The sequence below is a fragment of the Bos taurus genome, chromosome 14 (assembly GCF_002263795.3).
Source record: "Bos taurus isolate L1 Dominette 01449 registration number 42190680 breed Hereford chromosome 14, ARS-UCD2.0, whole genome shotgun sequence".
Lineage (NCBI taxonomy): Eukaryota > Metazoa > Chordata > Mammalia > Artiodactyla > Bovidae > Bos > Bos taurus.
Window position 1 is genome coordinate 45,867,970 of NC_037341.1, and position 27,623 is coordinate 45,895,592.

At 42.6% G+C, this 27,623-nt stretch overlaps 1 protein-coding gene across 3 annotated transcripts in view; it reads left to right on the forward strand.

Annotated features, from left to right (window-relative positions):
* SAMD12 (sterile alpha motif domain containing 12) overlaps positions 1-27,623 on the forward strand; it is a 449,029-nt gene that overhangs the window by 242,902 nt on the left and 178,504 nt on the right. For all 3 annotated transcript variants that reach the window (XM_025001801.2, XM_059874306.1, NM_001191180.2), the window contains exon 4: positions 14,975-15,115. In XM_025001801.2, the coding sequence (XP_024857569.1) occupies positions 14,975-15,115 (141 nt within the window). The remainder of the gene's footprint in view (positions 1-14,974; positions 15,116-27,623) is intronic.

Below are 27,623 nucleotides of genomic sequence, written 5' to 3' on the forward strand. Positions count from 1 at the left end.
GCCCTCCAACTTGAGTTTCCAATGACAAAGTTCATTTTGACTCTGTCCAAATATTATTTCACTAGTTTATTAAGCAGTATTCTGAATGTTAGCAACGGAAAAATGACAAGATGTACCCGTGCTTTAAGTGCCTTTAAGTAGGGGAAAGACATTCTCTCTGTAACACCACCGGATGTTTTACCTGTAGATTCTCAGGGGAGTCTGGGAGAGGTTAAGACTTGAGTCAGCCCTCAAAGCCTAACAGTCAAGAAGGGGATGGGGGGAGGGAAGACATAAGGAGCAAAACTTGTAGGGAGACAGAGATACAAGAAACGTTGAAGAGAATCTGATTGTGCTGCTTATCTTATTCCAATATAACTTTTAGTGGTATAACTTGTTGACATCGAATTTTGGACTTTAAGCTTGATGACCTTACTTTTACTCCCTCTTGGAGGACAGAAAGGAACAGTATGTACATGTGCATTTTTTATTATCTCTTCAACATTGAAGCAATGCCAAACAGTATCAGTCAATTTTTATAGTCTTGCTTTCCTCAAATTTTCATCACTTATCAAACAGAGGAATCTGATTTCACTTTTGTTATTGTCTTAGTTAAATGTCACTTGAAATGTTGTGGTTAAGCTTGATGGCTTTGAGGGCCATCAAGACCCAATGCATGGAAGTTTTTCCTGGTAGAACTGAACTGGAATCCTTGTTCTTCTTGTTGTATGCTTTGGCATTTTATCTCCATGGCTTGTTTTTGCATCCTTAAAATGGAGAAAAAAAGGCTTCCCAGCATAATTTATGGACTCAATGGGGCGATGGATGGGAATGTGCCTGACACATAGTAGGTGCTTTCTGAAAAGTATGTTTTGTGTTGGTTTGCCTCCTTATCTGCCCAAGTCCTATGGAACCTCCAAAGCTGAGGATGAGTTTGTCTCTTGGGTAAGCATTCTGAGAATCAATTAGTTGAAAGTGAACATCTACGTTAGTGGTTCTCAACCAAGGGCAGTTTTGCCCTCCAGCAGACATTTGTCAAAATCTGAAGACACTTTTGACCAGCACGACTGGGAACCGGTGCTGCTGGCATCTAGCCTAAACTTCCTGCAGTGCACGGGACAGCCCCACAGCAAGGAATTTGTTGTTGATGTTGTTTGGTTGCTCAATTGTGTCCAACTATTTGCAGCTCCATGGACTGTATTCCACCAGGTTCTTCTGTCCATGGGATTTCCCAGGCAAGAACACTGGAGTGGGTTGCCACTTCCTCCTCCAGGGAATCTTCCCAACACAGGAATCAAACCCACGTCTCTGCGCTGCAGCCAGATTCTTTACCACTGAGCCACTGGGAATGCCCAGCCCCAAATGTCAATAGCTCCCAAATAGACAAGGTCAAGCAAATAAGATCCACTGTATTTGCTTGTCATATTAATGACTTTTGAAATTTGGGATGTACCAAGTCAAATTTTCTTTTCCTTTTTACCCCAACATCCTGAGAATGGATTCCCAGCGTCACCATCAGGATGTCCTTCTTCCAGGTGCTTCCATCATAGTTTTGGAGTGAACTACACCATTCCCTATAGGACCTTACATTTCTTTTGGTCTGTTTCCTAGAAATGGCAATGACAGTCTCTTTCTACTCACTTCATTGAGTGCTTAATCAGCACAGCATGGGGCAGAGGGTATCATTTCATCCCCAAATTTACAAGTGAAGAAACTGAGGCCTAGAAAGGTGAGTCATCAGAATAGTAAACATGGAGCAAGTAACTGGTCAAGCCAACCCTGACTTTCAACTCCAAACCCAAGACCTCTTTCTTTTTCACCAAAGTTTTCATGGTTCTTGCTGTAGGATTTTATCACATAGTTGCTTTGTGGTCTAGTTGTTAGGACTTGTGGCAGTCCAGTTAAGACTCCGCACTTCCAATGTGGGGCACCCAGGTTTGATCCCTCGTCAGGGAACTAGATCCCGCATGCTGCAGCTAACGCCTGGCACAGCCAAATAGATGTTAAAAGAAAAAAGCTTTGAAGCATTTTTAAACATTCCTTTGGCATTGGATCAGTGGTTAGGATGAATCTGTGCAGAGAGACCAGCAAGCCTAGCACCCACCTCTTCAGGCTCTGTACATGTTGGGTTTACAGCGATGAGTGGAATACCACAGGGGCGGGGGAGACTGTCGATATCTCACGTGCTTCCTGGTAATTAATTTTGAAAGATGCCCAATGCACGGTGGGTTGCTCACCTAGTGACATTTGATTACCTGAGAATCCCCAAAGCCATGCATACAAACACTGACAAATAAAAGCAGATGCACCAACAGGTCTGGTCTACCTAGCCAAAGCAGAAAAAACCTTGAAGGCGATTTATGATATCATAAATCTTCAACCATAGGCTTGGATAAGTTGATACTGTACTTCCTCGCTTGAAAAATCCTCTCTGAGGTACAAGGGAAGTAATTACTGAGTCTTCCCAGGATCTAAAACAGAATCCCCAAACAAAATGTTTTAAGGTTTCCTTAAATTAATTTTTGGAGAGGATTTGGTAACTGTGTGTTCTGCCAACAACATACAAGGATTTAACCTTTAATTTACTGTGTGGAGGCTGTCTGTGCCTTCTTAGAGAGCTGAAGAATAGTGCACAGGCCACATTTTCCCTCTGTTTGAAAAGCACTATAATTTCTTACCTTTATATTAATACTTTGGCTGGGAATTACCATTATTTTCATTTCCTCCTTTGAACATCATCAGCACCTGAATATATTCAACCAAAAACCTAGATTATCTAAAACAGTCATCTTATCCTAGGATTAAACCACAATGGAAAAGAATATGTATAACTAAAGTCACTTTGCTATATAGCAAAACTGACACAAGGCTGTAAATCAATTATACTTCAGTAAAAAAAAACAATAAATTTTTTAAAAATTAAAAGAGAAAAGTCTTTTTTATCCAAGACTGGTTTAAAAAATCAACATACAGTCCCCATCAGTATGGTAAATTACTTACAGTGATCATGGTGCAAATGTCCAATAACCCTTCTCTTCCTCAACACAGGGAAGCGGTCTTTAATTTACTGCTAATCATTCCGGATGCAGCCAAGTAAGTGACTGGGCTTGGCAGTGGGCTGTGTTCTCAGGTAGAAATGAGAGAGGACTTCTTGGTCTTGGAAGGTTTTGTGCACCTTCTTGCCAGGAAGTGAGGCAATGGGTTGGCTGACCTCAGAGTCCTGTTCACTCTGGTACTGGTGATTCTCAGTTACCTTTAGGAAATCAGGACCTGGGTTAGAGGTTACCTGAGAAGATAGGTTTGCACTACACATTAGGTTGTAAAAATACAAAGAGCCAGTTCAGACGAGTCGTCAGCCACCCTTGGTCTCGTTAGCTGATAATCTAGAATAGGTCCCACAGAATGGAATCTCAGAGCCTGGACTCAGTTGAAATCCTGAAGGCAGGGCTGCCTGAATCCCTTTCCACTGCCAGTGGGTGGGATGTGGGGGCTGTTGCTCTTGTTCAGTTGCTTACTCATGTCCGACTCTTTGCGACCCCATGAACTGCAATACACCTGGCTTCCTGTCCTTCACCATCTCCTGGAGTTTGCTCAAAATCATGTCCATTGAGTCAGTGATGCTATCCAACTATCTCATCCTCTGTCATCCCCTTCCTCTCCTGCCTTCAATCTTTCCAAGAATCAGGGTCTTTTCCAATGAATCAGCTCTTTGCATCAGGTGGCCAAAGTTTTGGAGCTTTGGCTACAGCATCGGTCCTTCCAGTGAATATTCAGGGTTGATTTCTTTTAGGATTGATTGGTTTGATCTCCTTAGTGTCCAAGGGACCCTCAAGGGCTTTTTCAACACTACATGGGGTAAGAAAGGGTAAAAGTCAGCTATTGAAAGTGGCAATTTATGTGTCAGACATGACCCATCTACATGCTTTGTTTGGATTATAATATGAGGTGGGGGCAAATTTTAAATTAGGAGTTTTCATGAAACTTCTGATTTTCCATTCTTAGCTTAAAAATAGAAGTAGCAACACACAGCCTGTATTCTAGCATAACAAAAATGTATCAGAATTGCACATTTTATGGGGGGGGAGCCAGACTGACCTGTCCACTGTCATCCACCTAGTCCCAGTCGTCCCGTGGAGGGTTCCTCTTCACACAGTTATGTTATCCTGACAACATTTGAGTCCATAACCTCTGGTGTAATTGGATAAGGAGGAGAACCCAGGTGCATCTAACATACAGAAGTATGCAGTTGGTCTTAAGGCATATTCCACATAATTTGTAAGGTATCATAATTAAAATACCAAAATTTGCCAATAATTAACTTTTTGGAAATAAGTTACCATAGGTTCTGATTATTCTTCCTCACCTACCTCCTGATGGGCTTTCTTGAAATGGTGATAAGCAGGCCAGGACGCAGCTCAACCGAGAATCGAGAATCGCAGATAAGCTTGACTCTGAAAGTCAAGATTCTCTTGGAGTACATGTGGTACATGAGCTCAGCTTGCTCCCTACCCTCTCCCCCTCGATATTGACTTTTATCAATGAGAAACCCAGGAATATCTGACTTCAGGCAGGGCTGTATTCAGGAAATCAAATAATGTTATCTTATCTACCTCCCTCTCTTCCTCTGCTCTCACCACCCCCCTTTCTTCTTCTCAGCTCTTCTCTCTCTGTTGGCTTAATTCTCCAGCAAATTCTCTCCATATGGTGGCAGAGACAGCCGCTGACAGCAAGTCTAAGCTTATTTTGCCCCGTGGGACATAATCTAAGAAAGACAGAGAGCATCCCTCTTTAGAAATCATAATCATTCTAGTAAATGTTATTGGCCCTGTCTGGGTCACACACCCAGCATTAATTTAAGAAATTTGTTCAGTGCCTCCATTGAGTCAGGCTCTAGCTAGGTGATTTAAACTTTCTTACATAATGGGAGGTGGGAAGGGATCAGAAAATAAAAGGTAAACATAACAAGAAAATGATGCAGTACTTGAAAAGTCCTGCAGGGACTTTTTAACTTAGTGAAAGCCCTACCAGGGCTTCCCAGGTGGCACTAGGGGTAAAGAACCTGTCTGCCAAGGCAGAGGACATAAGAGATGCGGGTTCGATCCCTGGCTCAGAAAAATCCCCTGGAGGAGGGCATGGGAACCCACTCCAGTATTCTTACCTGGAGAGTCCCATGGACAGAGGAGCCTGGCGGGCTACTGTCCATAGGGTCACAAAGAGTCAGACACAACAGAAGGGACTTGGCATGCACACAAAAGCCCGACCAGGTGAGGAGGAACAGCCCTCCTCACCAAAAGCAAAAGATGAGACGTGTTCAATCCCTGGTACTGACGCAGACCTATGAAGAAGGAGGGATGAAGCTGTTTCCCGACTCCCCGCAAAGACCCCTCATTCCCCTGTCACTCTCCACGGCAAGGGGACTGGAAGGGTGAGCTCAGCCTAGTGCATCTTGAGGTTGTTCCCGTGTTCCCACTGCTTGCCTCTAAGTCCTCAGGCGCAGTAATCACTTCCTGACCCTCGCCTTTCCTGCCTGAAAAGTGGCAGAAGTGTCAGGCTATGTAAAGAATCCTGGGTGGCAGTTTACGGAGGCAGTTAAAGCACGGCCTCTACATATTTTTGTCTCCTAGATCTGCAGCTTAGTAAATATGTGACCTTTAGCTATGTTTAGTAGCTTTTAATTGATTATAGATAATAATAGTATCTTCAGAGAGTTGTTGAAAATGAGGTAATTCGTGTAAAGCCCTTGGAACAGTGTTTAATGTTGCTATTATTGTGAGGGGGAGTGGAAGGAAGCGGGAGGAAGCATTCTCAGGCAGCCAGAGAACCACAGTGCCCAGGTAGTTCCCACATGGCATCGTCATGGTGGGTCCAGTTTGCAAAGGGCACGTGTTTGTATCTGTCATTTGATCCTCACAGTCACCTCCTGAAAGAGGGTCATTTTTAGCCCTATTGTAGAGCTGAGGCGATTAAGACTCACATGTGCTTTCCGGGGCCTTTATCTGCACCATTTAGCTCATAATCACATACTTTTGTGTTTATGCTTCTCTCCTTGTATCGTTATTCCAGAAACTGTGACTTTGGAGTCATGGTGAGATTGAGGAAACATGGGTTCAGGCTGTGGTCCTGGTGATGTGCCCTGCCCCTGTCACTCTGTTACTTTGGCCCAGCCAGGACTGGGGTAGAGCGGGGCATCCACCTCATGTGTCACCTTTACCAGCATCAGATTTGGAGCTAGCCCCATGCACAAATGCCTGTTTGTTTGGGGAGCTGTTCAATGACCTCTATTTCTGCAAGAAAAGAGTCCCCGTCATTCATTCTTCAGGAAAAGTGGCATCCCCTGCTCACTTGTAGGTGCATCAGGACTTTCCAGCAGGGTTGGAGCTGAAGCCGCATCCTCAGCCCGCTCCTGCTTACCCTGAAATTCCCGTCAGGCCTTGCAACATGCAGTCAGTCATCTTTGAAAGCTGTGCCAGGGCTTCTGCTATAGTTCTCTGAACAGATGATAGGGGTCACCTAAACTAGAGACCAGACCAGACACGTATCTATACACAAGTCTCCTCCCATTTCCTGTGTGGTTTTAGTCAAGTACTTTCTATGAGCCTCATTTCCTCATGGGAAGCACAATGAACCCTTTGCCATACTCAGAACTCTCAGAGATTCCTTCCAACTTAAAACAGACTGAATAATGGTCATTCAGAGACACAGGTCCTAAGCCCTGGAATCTATGAATATTACCTTATTAGGGAAAGGGACTCTTTGTAGATGGGATTATGTTAAGGGTCTTCCCAGGAGGAACTTTTTCCAGGATTTAAATGGGCCCTAAAGTAAATCACAGGCTTCCCTGGTGGCTCAGACTGTAAATAATCTGTCTTCAGTGTGGGAGATCCAGGTTCGATTCCTGGGTCAGAAAGATCCCCCGGAGAAGGGAATGGCAACCCACTCCAGTATTCTTGCCTGGAAAATGCCATGGACAGAGGAGCCTGGCAGGCTACAGTCCATGGGGTCACAAACAGCTGGACATGACTGAACGACTAATACACACATACAAAGCAGATCACAGGCCTCCTTATAAGAGAGGGGCAAGATGAGATTATACACACAGAAGAGGAAAAGGTAATGTGAAGATAGAGGCAGAGATTAGAACAATGTGGCCACAGGCAAAGGGACCATGACTGCCAGCAGAAGCTAGAAGCCTCAAAGGAATCCTCCCCTACAGCCTCCAGAAGGGGTTGTGGTCCCGCTACCATCTTGATTTCAGCCCAGTGACACCAAAGCTGAACTCTGGCCTCTAAACTATGAGGAGTGAATTTCTGTGGTTTGGAGCCCTGTGTTTGTAATGTGTTAGGGCACCTGTGGGAAACTGGGACACCACTCCCCAAGCCTATCGTCACCTTCCCGTTCCTGCGCGGCAAAGCTTGTGGTCTCACTGGGTGCTTTTGCAAAAGCAGAAAAAGGCATTTGTCTTTTGTGAAGCCTATAGGAGGGCTTCCCTGGTGGCTCAGATAGTAAAGAATCTGCCTGCAATGCAGGACACCCAGGTTCGATCCCTGGGTTGGGAAGATGCCCTGGAGAAGGGAATGGCAACCCACTCCAGTATTCTTGCCTGGAGAATTCCATGGACAGAGGAGCCTGGTGGGATACAGTCCACTGGGTCACAAAGAGTCAGACATGACTGAGCCACTAACACTTTCATGTTCAAGCCTGTAGGAAGGTGAAGTGGTCATTTATTCCCAAGTTCTCTATGCCTTTCAACTTGGCAGGTGTTTCTGTGTTCGACCCCAATAAAATGCCCTCTATTACATTCAATTTCTCATTGTTGATGTCCAACAATGACTCTTGCAGAAGAAAAGGCACTTAATTTAACAACCTTGAGATCATCAGTATGTGAGTAAAGAAGACGACATGCATTTAGTGACTCTGAGGATATCATTCGATAAATATACCTCGATCGTTCTGTGTACCAGCACATGGGCAACATTGGGGCACGTGTGACGGTGGAGAGCCTGACAGGAAAGATTCTTATTCTTATGGAGCTGGCATTGTATTAGCCCTCACACATTACAGCTTCTGTGTAATGCTTAAGCTTCAGTTGGGGCAAAATTCTGATTTTCCAAGATTGCTAGCAGAGCATCAGATCCACGTTTCTGCTGGGTGAACTTCCTCTCAGAATATTCCCAGGCTGGAACTTCTGTAAGGGGTTCTAGGAAACAGTTTTAGCACCCAAGACCACTGTTAGGGTTCAGCAGTACAGACCTTGGTTCATAAGAGGTCCCTCTGATTTCTCTAAATTCCATTAGAAGTGTGTGAGCTTACCTGACCCCAGCCACCTTAGAGCTTTGGAATTGAACGAATGAGTATTGAACGAATGAAAACATTGTGGGCAGGAAAGAATATTTTAACTGTCCTCCTTTGTTTAATTCCATACTTTTCATCACTTCTCTAAATCCCAAGTGCTCTCAAAAAAATAAAATAATAATAATAGCACTAGTACTACCATGATTTCCTCCCTTTAGGACATCCTGTCTGGGGGCAGTGATTCAACTTCCTGCCCTGAAATGCAGCCCCAAGCCATTGGTGAGTCAGGTTGAAGCCTGAGTTTATCTCTGATGTCTGCTGTTCTTTCACACCCCACTTGTAGATATCGTGATTCAAAATTCTACTTCTTTTTAAAATTAATTTTTAAATCATTTTCAAAAGTCTTTGTTGAATTTGTTACACTATTGCTTCTGTCTTACGTTTTGATGTTTTTGGCTACGAGGCTTGGGAGATCTTAGCTCCCCAACCAGGGACTGAACCCGCACCCCTTGCATTGGGAGGTGAAGTCTTAACCGCTGGGCCACCAAGGAAGTCCCTAGAATTCTCCTACTTCTTACTATATCCTTACCTCCACCCTAGAGTGAGGCATCCCTGCTCCCTGTTCTGACTGCCCTGGGGGTGTGCCGGCTCTTGCCATTGCTCCTCACTTACTCCCCACTCCCAGTTCATTCCCCACGTAGTAACCCAAGGGAGTCTTTGCATGTATGAGATTATGCCCAGTTTATCCCTTACTCAAACTGTCCCCATTGAGTATAAAATCAGGAGACCTCACCAAAGCCTGGAAGGCCCTGTGTGATCTGGCCCCTGCCTTCCCTTGGACCTCGTTTCCTAGGTTCACTTCTCTTGCCTTCTCTGCCCTAGTGACACCAACCTTCCTGACATTCCTCTATTTGCCTTGACACTTCTGTGTGTTCCAAGGTCACCTCTTGAGGGAGACCCCTTTCTCACCACCTTAACTGCAATAGCACCATCCTTCCAGTAGGGGGCCCTGTCTGCCCTCATACATTCGTTTATGTGTGTTTTCCTCCGGCAGGAGTGGTAAGCTTCCCTGCAGCTCCAATACCCAGAGTAGGGTCAGGCATATGATGGTGCTCAGTAAGTACTTCATAAAGGAAAGAAGTAAAAGGCACGAGAATGATCAATATGAAGGTTTTTACGCTTCTTCCAACTCCAATCTAGGAGTCTGTGAAAGGCCCAACAGCCTGGATCACCAAAATGCCATTTGGCACCAGTTGGAGTATCAGAAAATTTAGGTGATGCTTCCTTTTTGAAATTGGGTTAACTTTTCTCTCCCTCGCCCCCTTTAAAAATAATATTTATTTATTTATTTGGATGTGACAGATCTTTGTTGTGGCATATGAGGTCTAGTTCCCTGCCTGACCTAGGATCAAACCCAGGCCCCATGCATTGAGAATGAAGAGTCTTAGCCACTGGACCACCAAGGAGGTCCTCAGAAGACTTCTCTCTCCTTGATCTCTCCCTGTGTAGGCGTCTGACCGCAGAGCCATGTGGTCAGTCAAGACACTCTGTGAGAAACAGCAGGCGTATAAAGGTCCTAATAGCACTCCTCTGATTTCTGACTGTAATAGCAGCCTCCTCGTTCATCTAGATGCTGTTTAGTCGCTAGGTCATGTCCGACTCTTTGAGACTCCATAGACTATAGCCCTCCAAGATCCTCTGTCCGTGGGATTTCCTAGGCCAGAATACTGGAGTGGGTCGCCACTTCCTTCTCCAGGGGATTTTCCTGACCCAGGGATCAAACCTGCATCTCCTGCTTTGCAGGCAGATTCTTTACCACTGAGCTACCAGGGAAACCCATCTACATGGTTACTGGACTCTTTAAAAAATCTTGGCTTTATCCAGTGGTCTTAATCTGATTTACTTACTCTTATTACTTACTCCCTAAGTACAGGTTAAATATATCCTACTCACTGATAGCTCCCTGATACCCAGACTAGTTTAGCTCACCCAGTCTGGGCTCTCATATTTGCCCTTTCTTAACATTGACACACCTGTAAACATTGATCGTTATCTGCCTTGCATATCAATCTGAAAGCTCCAGGAGTGACCCTGACTGTCTTGTTCCTCCTTATCCCCAGAGTGAATAGCAAAGTCACAAGGACACAGTCAGTGCTCAAAAATGTTTGTTAAATTAACAGTTGGATTTTTATGATAAGCAACAAAAAGTGACAATATAAATTGCCAAAAAACGAGATATAATTGATGATTGTTGACTCCTTATCACTCCCATGACTCACTCTTGTTTAGACACTCTGTTCTGTGATCAGCAGGAGGTGTTTGGTGAGGAGGCTGCCCAGGTATTTGCTCCTATAAAATATCTAATGCTTGTCAAGAGTTTTTGGAACCACAGGCTTGAATGGTTCCGTAAAAACCATCCAGGGATGGCAGCGAATCAGATTTTGTTCCTGAATTCCTTGGTGTACATATCATGAACTTTTCCAGAAGATATTTTATCAGGAAATTCTCTTATATAATTTCCCTTAGTCTCTCTACTGTAGTCTAAGACTTTTATTTTCTTACCAAGGAAGATAAAGCACAACTAAAGTATAGTAGTAAGAATTAGGAAAAACTCTCATGCTTTAAATATTCTTCAGCTTTTCTCAATTTTCCTTTCTATCATTGGAAACAATGGGGTTCAGGATTGGGAACACATGTACACCCGTGGCGGATTCATGTTGATGTATGGCAAAACCAATACAATATTGTAAAGTAATTAGCCTCCAATTAAAATTTAAAATAAAAAACAAACAACGCAGCAAGAACACTTATGGTCTCAGGGTTTGATAGAACAACTTGAACAGCCAAGCATGTAAGAGGTGAAATGTTGATAGGTATAATTGTTCGTACCACATAGTGTGAAATGCACAGACTATTATACAAGTTTCGTAACTTACCCGTTCAGAACTGATGAGATAACATTCTGATTGGGCTTCTGTATCCACACTGTGGTATGTCAGATGCATTAATGGAAATGTTGAAGTTGGAGGTTCTTAGATGGGAGCATCTTGGTTTCTTTGCTTGTAAAGAAACTGAGCCACGCGCACTAGAATAAAACCCTCCCTTTGACTTACTAGCACTAATGATGGACCAGCCAACCTCTCAGGACCAAAGTTCTCATTTGCCCTACCAACACCTCAGCAGAATGTTCCAGCTTGTGAAACCACAGCCCAAATAATGAGGAACGGAAAGCGAGATGGTATCTACGATCTGCTGGTGGAAGAGATTTGGATAATCTGAATTGTGTGTTTCGTTTTTTAACCAGCCTTTTTTTTCTGGTTGGGGGCGCCCCCCTTTGCACTGGTAGCATGCGGTGTCTTAGTTTCCCAATCAGGAATCAAACCCAAGCTCCCTGTGTTGGAAAGTGGAGTCTTAACCACTGGATGACCAGGAAAGTCCCCTAGTTTGCCTCAAAAAAAAAAAAAAAAGCAATATTCATTGTTGAGTTGAAAGCTTGTATAAAGCACTAGATTCCTGCTATTTGGAGGCCAATTAGCCACATAAATGATACCCAAGTCCCATGATGTATTTTCTGAATGAAATTTCAAGACCAAGGTCTGATAGCAGAATATTTGAAGGCAGGGCTGTCCTAGAAGCCTGGGACTTAGACTTACCACTCCTTAGCTCTCCACCTTGGAGTACACCAGTGCCCAGAAATTAAGAAAGGAATTGGAAAGGAAATCCAAAGCCATGAGTCGGCTTCTCCAAAGCACGTTGAGTTCCAGTCACAAGGCTGATCGCTACTGTAAAAAATTACTGCAGACTTAGTGACTTAAAATGACACAAATTTATTATCTTAGAGTTGTAGGGATCAGAAGTCTAAAATAGGTCTTCAGGAGCAGAAATCAAGGTGGAGCCACATTTCTTCTGGAGGGTGTGGGTAAGAATCCATTTCCTTGCCTTTTCCACTGTGTAGAAGCTCAGTTCCTTGGCTCGTGACCGCATCACTCCAGTGCTTGCTTCTGTTATCACATCTCTCCCCTCTCTGGCTCTCCTGTCTCCCTCTTTCACTTATAAGGACCCAGATGGATAATTTCAGATACTCTACCATCTCAAGATCCTTAATGAAATCACATTTGCAGTGTCCCTTTGGTCGTATAAAGTGACAAACTCACAGGTCCCAGAGATGAGGATGTGGACATCTTTGGCCAAAGGGCATCATTCTGCCTATTGCAGAAGACAGACACGATTACTTGAGAGTGTGTGTGTGTCTGTGCGTGTCCCTTGCCTCCTTTCTCATGGCTGCCATGACCTGCCCGCTCTTGCTAAGCTTCCTCAGGTTCCTCTTCCCCCACCTCTCCTTCCTCTTCCTCGTACAGATTTTATTGAGGCTTCAGACCACCACCCACCTCCACACCCTCCTGCACTCACTTCCTTGCCAGGCACCCATCCGGAGCCAAATCAGTACTGGTGTGGTTCTCATCAGTTCTCCCCATCAAATGTGTCTCTTCCCCCACTTCTACCTGGCACGTGATGGAAGCACAGTTCATGCGTGGACCCTTGGTGGGTGGGAAAGTTCCTGTGATTACTTCTGGCCAAAGATTTGTCAGTAACTCTAGGCTGAGCATTTCACTGTTGCTCTGAGACCTTCCAGCACATCTCCTTCCCCTCTGATATAGTGATCAGCAGTTTTGAAAATAGATGGACTTGCAGTTGACATGAGAATAGGCAGGAAATAAACGTCATTGTAGCCACTGATATTTTGGGCCTACTTGTTACTGCAGCATGGAACCTAACCTACTCTGACTGATGCATTTAGCAAAGATTAAAGGAAGGTAAGGGAGAAGGCAATGGCACCCCACTCCAGTACTCTTGCCTGGAAAATCCCATGGATGGAGGAGCCTAGTAGGCTGCAGTCCATGGGGTCACTAAGAGTCAGACACGACTGAGCGACTTCACTTTCACTTTTCACTTTCATGCATTGGAGAGGAAATGGCAACCCACTCCAGTGTTCTTGCCTGGAGAATCCCAGGGACGGGGGAGCCTGGTGGGCTGCTGTCTATGGGGTCACACAGAGTTGGACATGACTGAAGTGACTTAGCAGCAGCCGCAGCAAAGGAAGGTAAAGAGAGGCATGAACAGCACAGGTTGCTCCTAACTGTTTCTCCCCATTCACCTGTCTCTACCCAGAAGACACTTAGGTTTCACTGTTCCTCAGAAAAAAAATGCCCATTAACCCCACCTTTGGGCTGTTGGATTTCTTTTTCAAGGAGGTAGAGAATTCAGTTCCTGAAGTATATAGCGAAGTGTACCAAAGACTTATCTTTAATCACTGGTGGACTGTGTCTGTTCGTCATCAGTTAAAGTGGAAAAAGACCTGCAAGTCTGGTGCCTTGGGGTATTGAGTACAGCGGGGTGCTGCGGCATTTAGCAATAATCATTCCCTTTATTTCTTACACTAAACTCTCCAAAGGGAAGTGTGCTTATTCCAGGGCAGGCAGAGTGTGGAGAGAGTTGGAGAATTTGATAGAAATCACAGTAGCAAGGGAAGCATGCAGGACCCTACCCCCACACCAGGAAAAGAAAGGTATTGAAAGGAATCTATGCCAGGCTGCCCTGGTGGCTCAGATGGTTAAGAGTCCACCTGCCACGCAGAAGACCTAGGTTTGATCCCTGGGTTGGGAAGATCCCCTGGAGAAGAGAATGGCTACCTACTCCAGTATTCTTGCCTGGAGAATTCCATGGACAAAGGAGCCAGTGGGCTACAGTCCATGGAGTCTCAAAGAGTCAGACATGACTGAGTGACTTACACTAACCAACACTATTCAGGGCCCAGGGTGTCTTTTCTGAGAGCACTCACACCCAAGGCTCCTTGTTTTGTAGTGTTTTCGATGCCCACGCTCAGCCCTGCTGGAGCCTGGCCTTAGACCAGTGATTGAGCTAAGGCATAGCTCCCACCAGGCTTCCCTGGCGGCTCAGTGGTAAAAATTCCACCTGCCAATACTAGAGATGCAAGTTCGATTCCTGGGTTGGGAAGATCCCCTGGAGAAGGAAATGGCAAGCCACTCTGATATTGGGGAAATGTCATGGACAGAGGAGCCTGGTGAGCTTTAGTCCATGGGGTCGCAAAAGAGCTGGACACGACTTAGTGACTAAAACAACAGTAGCATAGGTCCCACCAGCCAAAGATGGAACTCCAGCCCAGCACCAGGGGTGCAGCACGGGAGGCAGATGCTTGCCTATGGAACCTGGAACATTAAATGCATGTTTCACAGAAACATTGTAACCTGGTTAATCATTGCTGGAGTTTCCCTATAACCACAGTTATAGCATCTAACTCTTCAGGCTGTTCATCAGTGGCACGGGTTCCTATAGGCAAGCCTCAGAACCCATCACCCAACAGAGAGCATTGTTTCTGTGGAAACCTGCAATCCGTGACCCAAATACCCAGGTTAAAATGTTGCTGTTCTGTTTAACTCAATGCGTGGGTCAGTCGGGGATTGCCAAAACTAGATGAAAATTGAAGTGCTTTTTTAAATTTGTGGATTTTTTTTCCATCCTGCCTATCCATTCCTGTCAGCAGGCACAAAGGAGGACCCTCTATTCTAAAGTGTCTGTTTTTAGATGGAGACTTCTGTTAGGGCAAGGTCAGCCCAGAGGAAGACGGAAATCCTTTTCCAGTGTTGTTCATTTGCTTTTCCTTTTATTTCTTAAAACCCTGCAGGGCGAGCCCTGCTGAGACTTACAGACAAAAAGCTTGAGCGAATGGGGATCGCCCAGGAGAACCTCCGGCAGCTCATCTTGCAACAGGTGCTCCAGCTGAAGGTGCGAGAAGAAGTCAGAAACCTGCAGTTACTCACGCAAGGTACCCTGCTGCTGCCTAGCGGGTGGATGCGAGGGGAGGCGGGAGGAAAGAAACCCTTACCATCATGACAGAGGGGAGCCAGGGAAAAACTGGATTGTTTTGTTTTGGGGTTTGGTTTTTTGTGGGGGTTTTTTGCAGAATTTCTTTCATCTTTTTTTAAAAAATATATAGATTTAAAGGTCACTTCCCTCCTAAAATTTCTCTTTTTCATAGCTCCCTAGAGGGAAGGAGGTACAGATGAGTAATGGATAAACAAACAATTATCTGAGCTAATTTCAAGGTCATCCATCACATCCAGCTATAGAGGTTGTGCACTGCATAAGCCCCAAAGAATACCAGTAACATAGATCAGGATACCGTTGCACACCCTAGAGTTGTACAGTGTGCAGCTTGCACAACGGTACAGGGCAGCCCCGCCATTTTAGTCTAACTACCCATTCTTCAGGGGCCTTGGGATTTGAGTGACACTGTAGTTCATATGGCCATGATATAAGTGGCATTTTTATTGTGTTTTGTTTTACTTCACTTTTCACTACTAATGGGAGAGAAACATTTTAGAGGTATGTCTCTGTCCGTGTGTGTGTGTGTGTGTGTGTGTGTGTGTACATGTGGGGGCTTCCCAGGTGGCTCAGTGGTAAAGAATCTGCCTGCCAATGCAGGAGATGCAGTTTCCATCCCTGGGTCAGGAAGATCCCCATGGAGAAAGAAATGGCAAACCTACTCCAGTATTCTTGCCATGGAAAATCCTATGGACAGAGGAGCTTGACAGGCTACAGTCCATGGGGGTCCCAAAAGACTCAGACATGAGTTAGCGACTAAAAACAATAACACATACATATGTACATACATATGTATGTATACACACAATTTCTAGGAATTTTGCAAACCCTATTTATCATCTTGAAAAGCAAATAGAATAAAATTTTAAATAGACTGTGGAGAATTTAAAACTGGAATATTGCAACCATATAGTTCTAAAGAAGAATTATTAATAATTTCAATTTGTTGAAAGCATTTAAAAGCCCTATAACTAGAAGTGACAGAATAAAGTTGAATCTTGAAGAAAACTTTAAGGCACACTATATGTAAGTTATATGTCTAGGTAAGATCTGGTTGCTATCAACCACTGTCAGCTATAACCCTGTTTTATTTTAATGCTCATTGTACACCATTTTGGATGAAAGGATGATAAAATATGTATTTTTGAGAGCCTTGGGTATTTTTCAATCTGTAGAATATTGTAATTGCATGCATACTGATATTGAAGAAATCTGGGTCAGCCAAGTTTCATGTTATTGCATTTAGATTAACCCAGTAATAGTCTGTTTGCCTAGAAGAAGTAAAGTACTGCCTGAAAGATGACTGTTCTAGAAGGATAGATACAGACTTCAAGTGATATGGAAATACATTGTTTATTTGGTATACATGATCCACTTTGTTCTCCAGAGACTTTCGATGGTAAATTTACAGTTAACAGGTACACTCAGTGACTTACATGTGAATCCAACTTAGTGATATACTTTTAAGTTTCTCTCAAGAAGTACAGAGAGATTCCAAGATTTATCACAGGAATGTCCGTTGCAGTGCCAGGTATAAAACTGAGAAATTAAAACAACCTAGAAGTTCAGCAATATGGGGAGAATCAGATAATTCTATGTAAACTGAGAAGATCCAATAAAACGGAGTCATTGGAATTATGTCTTCAAGGAATATATGACAACATGGGAAAGTACTCAAAGTAATAGGAAGAAGGGGGAAAGGTCACATATAAAATTTCATTTATAATATGAGCCCCATTTTGTAAAGACATATTTTTATATGCAATAGGAAAAGAGTTGAAAATGGTTTAGCCAGTATTTTGATAATGGTTTTCCATGGGGAGTGACACTGTGGGTGATTGTGTTTTCTATTTTTCTAAATTTTTCCAATCTTCGAGACTAAATCTGTATTACATTTGTAGTAAGAAAACACACGCACACCATTTCAGCTCCAGTCACGGTGCCGCCCTGCCTGGTTCTGTTCGGCATCTGGCGTTTCCTCCGCTCTGCTGTTCTTCCTGGGTGAGACACAGAATGAGACCTGAACTCATCACGTGTACCTTTGGACTTTTCTTTTTTTTTTGCCTCTGCTACTGACAGTCTTCCATGTGTTTGCTTTGCAAAATCATTTTCTACAGCTTTCATTGCCCTAGATGCATAATATATAAGATTTTTCCTGAGATAGTACTCAACTCTATTAAGCTAAATATGCGTTTGTGTTCTGGGAAGGTAATGCGGAGTTCAGCCTTTTCGATTCAGTTGTTGTCGTCTTTCACTTTGAAAAGCGGTGCCTTTAGAATCCTCTTATTCCATTCCCTTTAGAAAAAGAGGTCATGTTCTCTAGCTCTTGGAAATTTTGTCTGCACTCCTATTACTTTTTTTTTTATTGCTTGTCCTTTCCATGTTAATGTTCAAACTCATTTTATGTCGGATGGCCTTTGAAAATCCATACCTTATTGAAAGGATGATTTCTTTAAAAAAAAAAGAAAAGGGAAACAGAAATTGACAAGTCATTTTATGATTCATAATAGAAGTTCTAAAATCAGCTAGGGTTGCCTTAAAACATTTTGGGTCTAGGTTCGCTGTAATAAGAATTGTAACTCCATTCCACCCAGGTGAACTGAGTGACTTAACTTGTATATCATATAAAAATGTACCAGGCAAGTGATAATGTGATTCAGTATTGAATATTTGATCCCTCATCTCTGAAAATATTCATCACTGGAAATAATATGCTAGATAGGTATAAACAGATGTCTTAGAACATGCCTTCGTTTTGGCAAATCCCTGCACTTTCCCTTGAAAGAGTATAACTCACCTCTCCAGTCTCTAGAGACACACTTTCTTTCTCAGCTCACATGGGACTATGATTCTAGTGTAATGCAATTCATTTTTGTGTTTAAGAAATATTTTCCTACTAACACATTTAAATGAGGATTGTTGCCTTCAAAGGAGCCAATTTGTGAGGTTTGGGACTTAATTCACAAATGATTAAGTTTCTTATGTGTTTCCTTCATGCTTTGGAAGGCAATTTCAAAACATAAGCTTTAACTGACTAGCAAAAGTTTAGGAAGAACCCGAGTGTCCACCATTAGGAGGCCAGATAAATAAGTTGCGGTACATCTGGGTGATGTTGTGTACTCGGAAGTTATAAACACGAGATTGAGGACTAATGATATGGAAGGATCTGGAGATGCTGAATGAAGTAGAAAAGGCAAGGCACAGAACAAGGTGGAGAGGATGCTGTATCTGCGAATGAAAGAGGGAGAAATATGCATACGTGCTTTGTGTACAGAAGGAAATGGTACACAACAAGCTAATACAGACTCTTGCCTGTGGGATGGGGAAGAAGGGAGATACAGGACTTACGCTTTTTAAGTCATTTTGTGTCTTGAAATATGTTCATATTAACTGTTTAAAGAATAAAATATTTAAGAAGAAACAAGGAGAAACCGTGAATTGTAGCATCACACAGGCCTGAATTTTAAATCTTGGCCCAACACTTACTGATGTGTTATTTCATGGAAGTTACTTTGTCTGTGTTCCAATTTCCTGATCTCTTAAAAGTGAGATCAGTAAATCTACTCACCTCATAGGGTGTTATGAGAATTAAATGAGCTCAAATACATATGTCACTCAGTGCAGTGTGGCAGGAAGTACAGCACGTAGTTAGCGGTCAGTAATAGAAGCCACAGAATTAAATCAGCCTCCTGAATTTATATCAAAGCTCTATTTTTATACTATCCTTTATTGAGATATAAATTCACAGAATATACAGTTTAACTACTTAAAGTATAAATTCAATGATTTTTTAGTATAGTCACAGAGTTGTGCATCCATCACCACAATTAATTTTGAAACATTTTCATCACCCCAGAAAGAAACCCAATACCCACTAACAGTCATTCCCCATTTCTTCCCAATGCTCCCCAACCACCAGCTTTCAAAAACCATTAATCTGCTTTCTCTTTGCCTATTCTGCTGCTACTGCTGCTAAGTCGCTTCAGTCGTGTCCGACTCTGTGCGACCCCATAGACAGCAGCCCACTAGGCTCCTCTGTCCCTGGGATTCTCCAGGCAAGAATACTGGAGTGGGTTGCCATTTCCTTCTCCAATGCATGAAAGTGAAAAGTGAAAGTGAAGTTGCTCAGTCATGCCCGATTCTTAGCGACCCCGTGGACTGGAGCCTATGAGGCTCCTCCGTCCATGGGATTTTCCAGGCAAGAGTACTGGAGTGGGGTGCCATTGCCTTCTCCGTGCATATTCTAGACCTTGCCTATGAATGGAATAATTCAATACATGGTCTTTTGCAATTGGCTACTTTCACTTAGAATAATGTTCCTAAGGTTCACTCATGTTGTAAGCATGTGTCAATATTTCATTTTTTTAATTGTCAAATTGTATTTCATCATATGAATGTACCACATTTGATTTATTCATTCATCAGTTGGATACTTGGATTGTTTATGAATCTTGGATATTTTCTATAATATTGCTTTGAACATTCTTGTACAACATTTTGTATGGACCTGTTTTCATTTCTCTTGGGTATATACCTGGGCATGGAATTTAGAGTCATAAGGTAACTCCATGTGTAACCATTACAGGACCTGCCAGACTGTTTTCCAGAGCAAGCTGTACCCTTTTATATTCCCACAAGCAGTCTATGAGGGTCTCAGTTTCTCCACATAGTTGCCAACACTTGTTATTGTATGTCTTTTTTATTATAACCATTCTAATATGTGTAAAGTGGAATGTCACTGTGATATTGATTTGTATTTCCCTGACGACTAATGATATTGAACACCTTTTCAAGTGCTTACTGGCCATTTGTGTATCTTCTCTGGGTAAACATCTATTATAGATCCTTTACTTATTTTATAATTGGATTATTTGTTTTTTTCCAAGCTCTATCTTGGACCCACCATGTTTCTCCATGCTTGATTACCCACTTTATTTACAAGATCTAAAGGTAAATATTGGGCTGCCATTTCTAAAGAGGAACCCAATTCTCCAAGGATGAAGTCTTACCCCACGAGAGGCATTCAAAAGAACCTGCCACAAACTTGGAAATCAACTCCAAAATGAAACAAATGAATGGACTCTAAAGATTTCCTCTCAAGGAAACAACATCCTTTTGGATGTAGAAATTATACACAAATCAGTTACTTCAGTTTGTAATCAAACCTCCAAATTAGATACATCCATCTGAAAGCTCATTCTACCCTGTTTCTAGAGGAAGTAAACTAATAGATAATTAAGGCTAATTTTCTAACTTTTAACTGATGTTTTAAAATTTGTCTTAAACTTTTCTTCTACACCAGTCATTGTCACTTAGCCACCAGGAGCCCCATGACAGTAATATGGCCAAAATCGTCACAAATAGACCAGGAGGGCTCCAGCCTGTCACTGTAGGTTATCTGAACACAGGAGAGATGAAGTTTCTGCCCTCCTTTTTCTTGCTGTCCCTCTTCTGGATGCTGACCAAAGACAAAAACTGTAAGGTGCTTTAAAAATGTGTATGGTGGACTCATAGTAAATAGATCCATTTATGGGCTCTATCAATGAATTGTGACAAAAATTCCTGAAGCAGCTCATTATCTAAAGCCAAAACCATCCTTCAGCTAAAATGCTGGTCTCTAATTGCCCTGCCTTTATTCACCATGGCCCTGTAACTACCTGATACTTGCCAGCAACATAATCAGAGTTTGGCTCTGCTTTACTCTCGTTACTTTGGTGCCTTTGAGGTGCTTCCTTCCCTCCTGCAGCCTTTTGGTCTTCTATGGAGTGGCCACGCTGTTCATCTGGTGGTCTTGCTTGCTTCCATGTTCCTGCAGGAAACTCAGCCATGTCAGGGCACCTGCCGCTGTCTTTTGTGAAATGCAGTACAGAGCAGGAAATAACATGGTTATACTTTCCTTCTGCTTGATTCCTGAGAGACAAGGAAAAAAAGGTGCTTTATGTAATACACAGAGTGGTGCAAATTATTCTGGGATCCACCAAATTAATCCATAATCAAACTTACAGGGGGCATCCTTAGCTCTTTATTACAGGATATTTCTAGGAAGAAAAACACTTAGGGATACTAAAAGTTGTTTCTCATTTAGCTGATGAGTATTAAATATTTACTATATGCAAAGCAATGTGCTAATTGTCACATCAACCCTTGACATTTACCCGAGCATAATCAGTACTGTTGTTAGCTTCAATTTACTTGCGGAGAAACTGAGGTCAGAGAATATAAATAATAGGTGCAGTTTTGGACAGCTAGTAAAAAGCCTAGCACAGGTCTGTCTGACTTCACAGCGAACTGTATCCATTACACTGTATCACCTCTGATCTGTCTAGTGAGTTATTCCTATTTCACAGCAATGATATGAGGATTGCATGAGATTTTATGTGAAAACTATATAGCACAGTTCATGGCATAGTCTATGAAACTGGGCTGGCAGACTTCTTCTGGGAAGAGCTAGATAGTAAGTATTTTAGTCTTTACAGGCCATAGAATGTCTGTTGTAAACCCCCCGCCCCCACCCATCATGGGAGAGCCACCACAGACAGTCTGAAGTGAATGGGGCTTAGTAGTACACCAATAAAACTTTATTTACAAGCACAATTTCTAGTTCATAGTTTGTGGACCCCTGCTTAACAAGGTCAAAAGTGTAAAGTTCTAACAGCATAATCAAGATTACAGTTTTATTTTTAATATCTTCCCCTTTGAGCTGTAATTGTTTCCCTCAACCCCAGGAACACTGTAGTATAGAACTGCTGCTGCAGTGCCCTTTTCAGTGTCTTTCTTGGCTACAGATACATGGATAATATAAAAATGTAACAGTAACTGTGAAGGTTGGGTAAATTTAAGCAGTAGAAAGCGATGTTCCAGCTGGAGGATAAGGCAAATGAAGACAGTAAACGCTGCCAGTCTTCAAAGGCCTTTTTAATTAGTGCCTGCAAAATGAAAAAAAAAAAAAAATAAGAGTATGATTGTTTACCAAGGCCAGTTATAGCTCATTAAACATTAGTGTTTCCCAAAGGGCTTTTTCCACATTGTCAAAAATATATGTGTCAAATTTTAGTTGAGAATTACATGACCAGATGGACTTGCCCAAAGCTCCATCTTATGGAACAACACAAATTAGAAACACTACTCCTAAGCCAAGAAGACTTTTCAGAACCATGTGTACAGACTGAGTATTTTAGTCCAGTCACCCCCACAACGATACTTTAGCAACTAAAGTAGGCCATCTGAATTGGAATAGGCCATCTGGTCCACCACCTTGCTTAAAGAAAGGAGTCTTTGTAGAGCACATCAGTAGAATTTTTGAGAAAATTTCCAATCTCATTTTACAGTTTTGGGCACCAAGACCCAAAGAGAGTTAGAGGATGGTCTGTGGTTACCCAGCTAGTCAGTGGCAAAACTGAAACTAGATCCCAGTTCTCTTAATTCCCAGGCTGGTATTCTTTTTTCTCATTGTTTCTAATAAGGTATGATTTACATACAGTAAAATCACCATTTTTAATGTACAGTTCTGCAAGTTTTAATAAATGCATATGGTTGTATAACAACCACCACCACAGTCAAGATATAACAGTTTTATAACTCCAGAAGATACTCTCCCTGCTACCCCCACATTGTCAATGCTTCTCATTACCTCCAGCGTCTGGAAGCCACTGATAGGTCTTCTGTTCTTAGTTTTGCCCTTTCCAGAATGTCATATCATGGGACTCATAAAGTCTGGCTTCTTTCACTTGCTATAATACACTGAATCTTACCAAAGCTGAGGGTGTGTGTCACTTGTTCATTCACGCTCACTTTTTAGCATTGAGTTGGATGGATATACCAAAGTTATTTATCCATTGCCCAGGTGAAGGACATCTAGATTGTTTCCAATTTGGGCAAATACTAATAATGCTGGTAAGCATTCACAGTGACTTCTCTGGTAGTCCAGTGGTTAAGAGTTCACCTTCCAGTGCAGGGGGTGTGGGTTCGATCCCTGGTAGGGGGACTAAGATCCCATATGCCTTGCAGTGCAGAAAACCAAAACGTACCAGCAGAAGTTAATATGGTAACACATGCAATAAAGACTTTAAAAATGGTCCACATCAAGATTAAAATCTTTAAAAAGGATAAATAAAAGCGTGCACATACAGGTTTTTGTATAAACATCAGTTTTCATTCATTAGAAAAGTACCTAGAAGTGATTGCTGGGTTGCATACAACACGTTTCCCTTGGTAAGAACTGCTAGGCCAGTATTCTTAGGATAATCAAAATAGAACAGCAGTAGAGACTGACTTTAATACATATAAAATATTGGAGGTTTTCTGAAAGTCACTGCATCTCTGCAGATGTCCTCCCTAGCACTTCCTGGAGCCACTATTACTGTAAGAGGACCCTGCTTTCCTGGGAGTTTCTAATAAATTGTCTCAAGGTAGGTTTAGGTCAAATGTGTTTACAATTCACTCATTAATTCAATTTAAAAATTCTAGCATCTATATACAGGCAGTAGGGTATGGTTTTCCCCAGTTGTCCCTGAGAAAAGCTTCCTTTGCCTCTTTACTAAGGAATAAAATCTAGTAATATTTGCAGCTCCTAGAAGAGAAAGTGTGAGCCGCTCAGATTCCTTGTTATGTGTACATGAGCTATGTTTGATGGCTCTTTCTAGTATCTCTCAGTTTATACTATTTAATTTCCAGGCTTCTCTATGTCTAATTTCAGCTGTGTCACTGGTGTTATAACTCTGATGCTCACATATCAGGTGTCTTCATAATTGGCTCTTCTGTATCATAATTGGATAGCATTAAGTTTTTCCTCCTTAGTGCTCATGTATTCCATGAGCATGATAGTGACCCCCTTGGTTCTCCCCTTTGGTTTCTAATGGCTCCTTCTCAGGTGGGTGGCTTGCCACCTTCCTCTACCACTCCCCAAATTTTGACACCCCCTGGAGGTAGGTCCTCTTGTTTCTTCTCGTTTTGCGGGCTGTCTAGAGAGCCTCGCCCACTCCCATTGCTTTAACCATCCCCGACTTCAAAGTTACTTTCAAATACATCTTAGACCTCTATGAAGCTTCAGTTCCTTACATTAATATCCTTAAAAGATGTGAACCTCTGATGAGTAGTCCACTGACATCTCAAATTTAAAATATCCAAAGTCAACCCAATTGTCTTTCCCACCAGGTCTCCATCCAGTTCTCCTCCCTGTATTTCTTCTCAAGGTTATTAATGCCTTATTCACGCCATCACCTGAGTGAAGAAGGCTTGGAGTCACCCGTACTCCTCCTGTCCCCTCTCCACTCACATGTAATCAGTGAGCAAACGCTCTGAATTCTGTTTGTAAAATGGCTTTCTAGTCAGTCCCTGCCTCACCCTCATCCTTGTCACTGTGTTAAATTACCTCCCTTTGGCCTCTTCCCAGGCCATTGGACGGAGAAAGCAATGGCACCCCACTCCAGTACTCTTGCCTGGAAAATCCCCTGGATGGAGGAGCCTGGAAGGCTGCAGTCCATGGGGTCACTAAGAGTTGGACACGACTGAGTGACTTCACTTTCACTTTTCACTTTCATGCATTGGAGAAGGCAATGGCAACTCACTCCAGTGTTCTTGCCTGGAGAATCCCAGGGACGGGGGAGCCTGGTGGGCTGCCATCTATGGGGTCACACAGAGTCGGACACGACTAAAACGACTTAGCAGCAGCAGCAGCAGCAGGCCATTAGAATAACATACTAGTTATGATTTTGCTCTCTAGTCTCTACCTTGCCCCATTCATTCTCCTTTAACTTCCAACTTCGGTTGCCAGAGTTAATTTAAATATATATCTGATGACATTATTTCCCTCCTAAAAAAAAAAACACATTTGATGACTCCCAGTTGCCTAAGGAATAAAATCCAAACTCTTTAGTATTCCATAGAAATCCATTCTAAAGCATTTCATAGGTGTATTAACTTTGGGCAAGTTACTTGTCGGAGATTAAGTTTCCTTAGTTGTAAAAATGGGGACTGAATCTATTTCATCGAGTTGTTATGAATATGATATAATAAAAAGGACCAAGCCAGGATGAGACATCACCTCTTCTGAGAAGCCTTACCTTATCTCTCAGGCAGAACCAATCACACTGTTCTCTGCATTTCTAAGCGCATTGTTCATACTAATAATCTATTCATTACACAGTGTCTGTTGAATATCTGTTTGTTCTTCCATCCTGTTCTTCCAATGAGCAACAGGCTCTGTGGTAGACACTAGGGATAAAAGGAGCACCCAGTCTAGCCATAAGGATGGGTTGTGTGTGCTGTGGCAGAGATGCATAGATGTGCAGTGATGCCACAGAACTGGAACATAACCTCATCTGGGAAAAGGGGGTAAAGGGAGGTTTGCCGAAGGTGTAACTCTTTCAGTAGAAGTTGGAAATTAATTAAAGGGAAATGAATAGGGCAGGGCACAGACTAGAGAGCAAATCGTAACTAGTAGGTTATCCTAATGGCCTGGGAAGGGGCCAAAGGGAGGTGGTTTAACACAGTGACAAGGGTGGGGGTGAAGCAGGGACTGACTGGAAAGCCATTTTACAAACAGAATTCAGAGGGTTTGCTCACTCATTACATGTGAGTGGGGAGGGCACAGGAGGAGTACAGGTGACTCTGAATCTTCTTCACTTAGATGGCGTGAATAAGGCATTGATAACCTTGAGAAGAAATACAGGGAGAAGAGCTTGATCTTAAAGGATGGAAGTTTTGACAGAGGGACATGAGCTGGCATGAGGCAGGAGCGGAAGCTTGGCCTCAGGCGTGGGCGCGTGGGGTGTCTTTGTCTCCCCTGCAAATCATGGGCCTCCTCAGTTGTCACCTGATTTTGCTGTGCTCTCCTATCTCCCAGCACCATGTCTCACAGAGAGTGAATCCTCTGTTTAAATGTGTTTTGCTGATTTAAGTTTAATTGTTGCCCTTTTCTCCTTATTTACCAGCTCTTATTTCATTTTCAATGTCATCTTCTCAAAACAGTGAATACAGTATCATTTTTTAAATGGGTTTGTAATAAAAGAGAGTCGCTAAATAGCCATTTTGCATTATCCATGGGCAAAATTGCCCCAAATTGTAATCCTTTGTGCTCGCATTGTATTGAATTGATTAGTGCAGTGGCTGTGGTTCTTAAATGTATATACCTTTGGTGAGGACTCTTAAGTACATAAGCCCGCCCCCCGCCCCACATACATTGAGTTGTACCTCATATTTTCAAGTCTTCAATGTTCTCCTCAGTGACACTCAACTGACCATAGAATGAATCTTTTCTCATAAAACCCAGTTAATTCTCCAGGGGCTCACAGTAGGTGAGGACATTGAATGAGTGATTCAATAGGATTATATGCGGATTATTCCTTTTCCCACTGGAGTCTTCCATTGCCTCTTCTTCCTTCAGCATTGTTTGATCATGCCCTACCAACCACATGCCCTTCCCAGTCTCCAAGACAGTCTTTCTTCAACCTGCTGCCTTCTTGGGCTTTACCTTCAACACACTTTGGGGATCTTCACACCCTGTTTCACATAGTTTGCAACTAGGAATATTTCTAATTGTATCAGGTCTTTGTGCCTTCAGAGAAATTCTCCTTGGTATGAGATTTGTGTTTAGTTTCCTAAACACAGGCTTCTTTGGGGAATCACTAAGCTCTCACATCAGTTCATCGGTAGGAGTTAGCATTGTGACAAGTCCATCCTAGCTAGTGTCCATTCCCGTTTCATTTTCATTCTGAAGTTCATCGTGGCCATTCAGAAAGTGTTTTGTTTGAGGCTTGAAATGGACCCATGATTCTAGTCTGTTGTAGTCTTCATGGCTGAAAAATATCTGCTTGTTCTGAGTACCCTGATGGCCCCTCTATCTAGTAGATGGTGGAAGTGTTCACACATCTTTCTAATTTGGGCACATTCTGCCAGGAATTATTCTTGTCATTACTTCTCCACAACTCCGTGTCTTGTGGTATCTTTTGCATGGTACAGTTCCCATTAGGAAACCCCCCACAGACTCCAAATTCTTCATGTCTGCCTCTGCAAAAATCATCAACCTTGAAATTCTCTGCCATTGACCCCTTTGCATTAAATGTTCTAAATGAAGTTAAAAATATAGTTGGTGTTTCTTGTTTGGACAATTCAAGATGGCCATGAGATTGCACTGTTATGTCGCCTCATGGTTTGAAGAACCTCCAGTGACTGATATTGCAATGAAGTTGATATGTGGGTTTTCCACGACTGACATTGGTCCATTTCTTTGGGGGGAAGTCTGGATCCTGAAATCTGAGCTGTATGGTATTCAACTCCCCTATGGGTTTTTAGAAAGGCACTTGAGAAGGACAATGGCATGTGGACCTGATACGAGAAAATCAAAGCCATTGGTAAGGATGCATAGAGCAGTGTTGGATTTTTTTAAGAAGAAAGAGAGAAAATATGCCATGTAAATGCTTTAGGATTTCTGTCCCTAGTATTATATATGA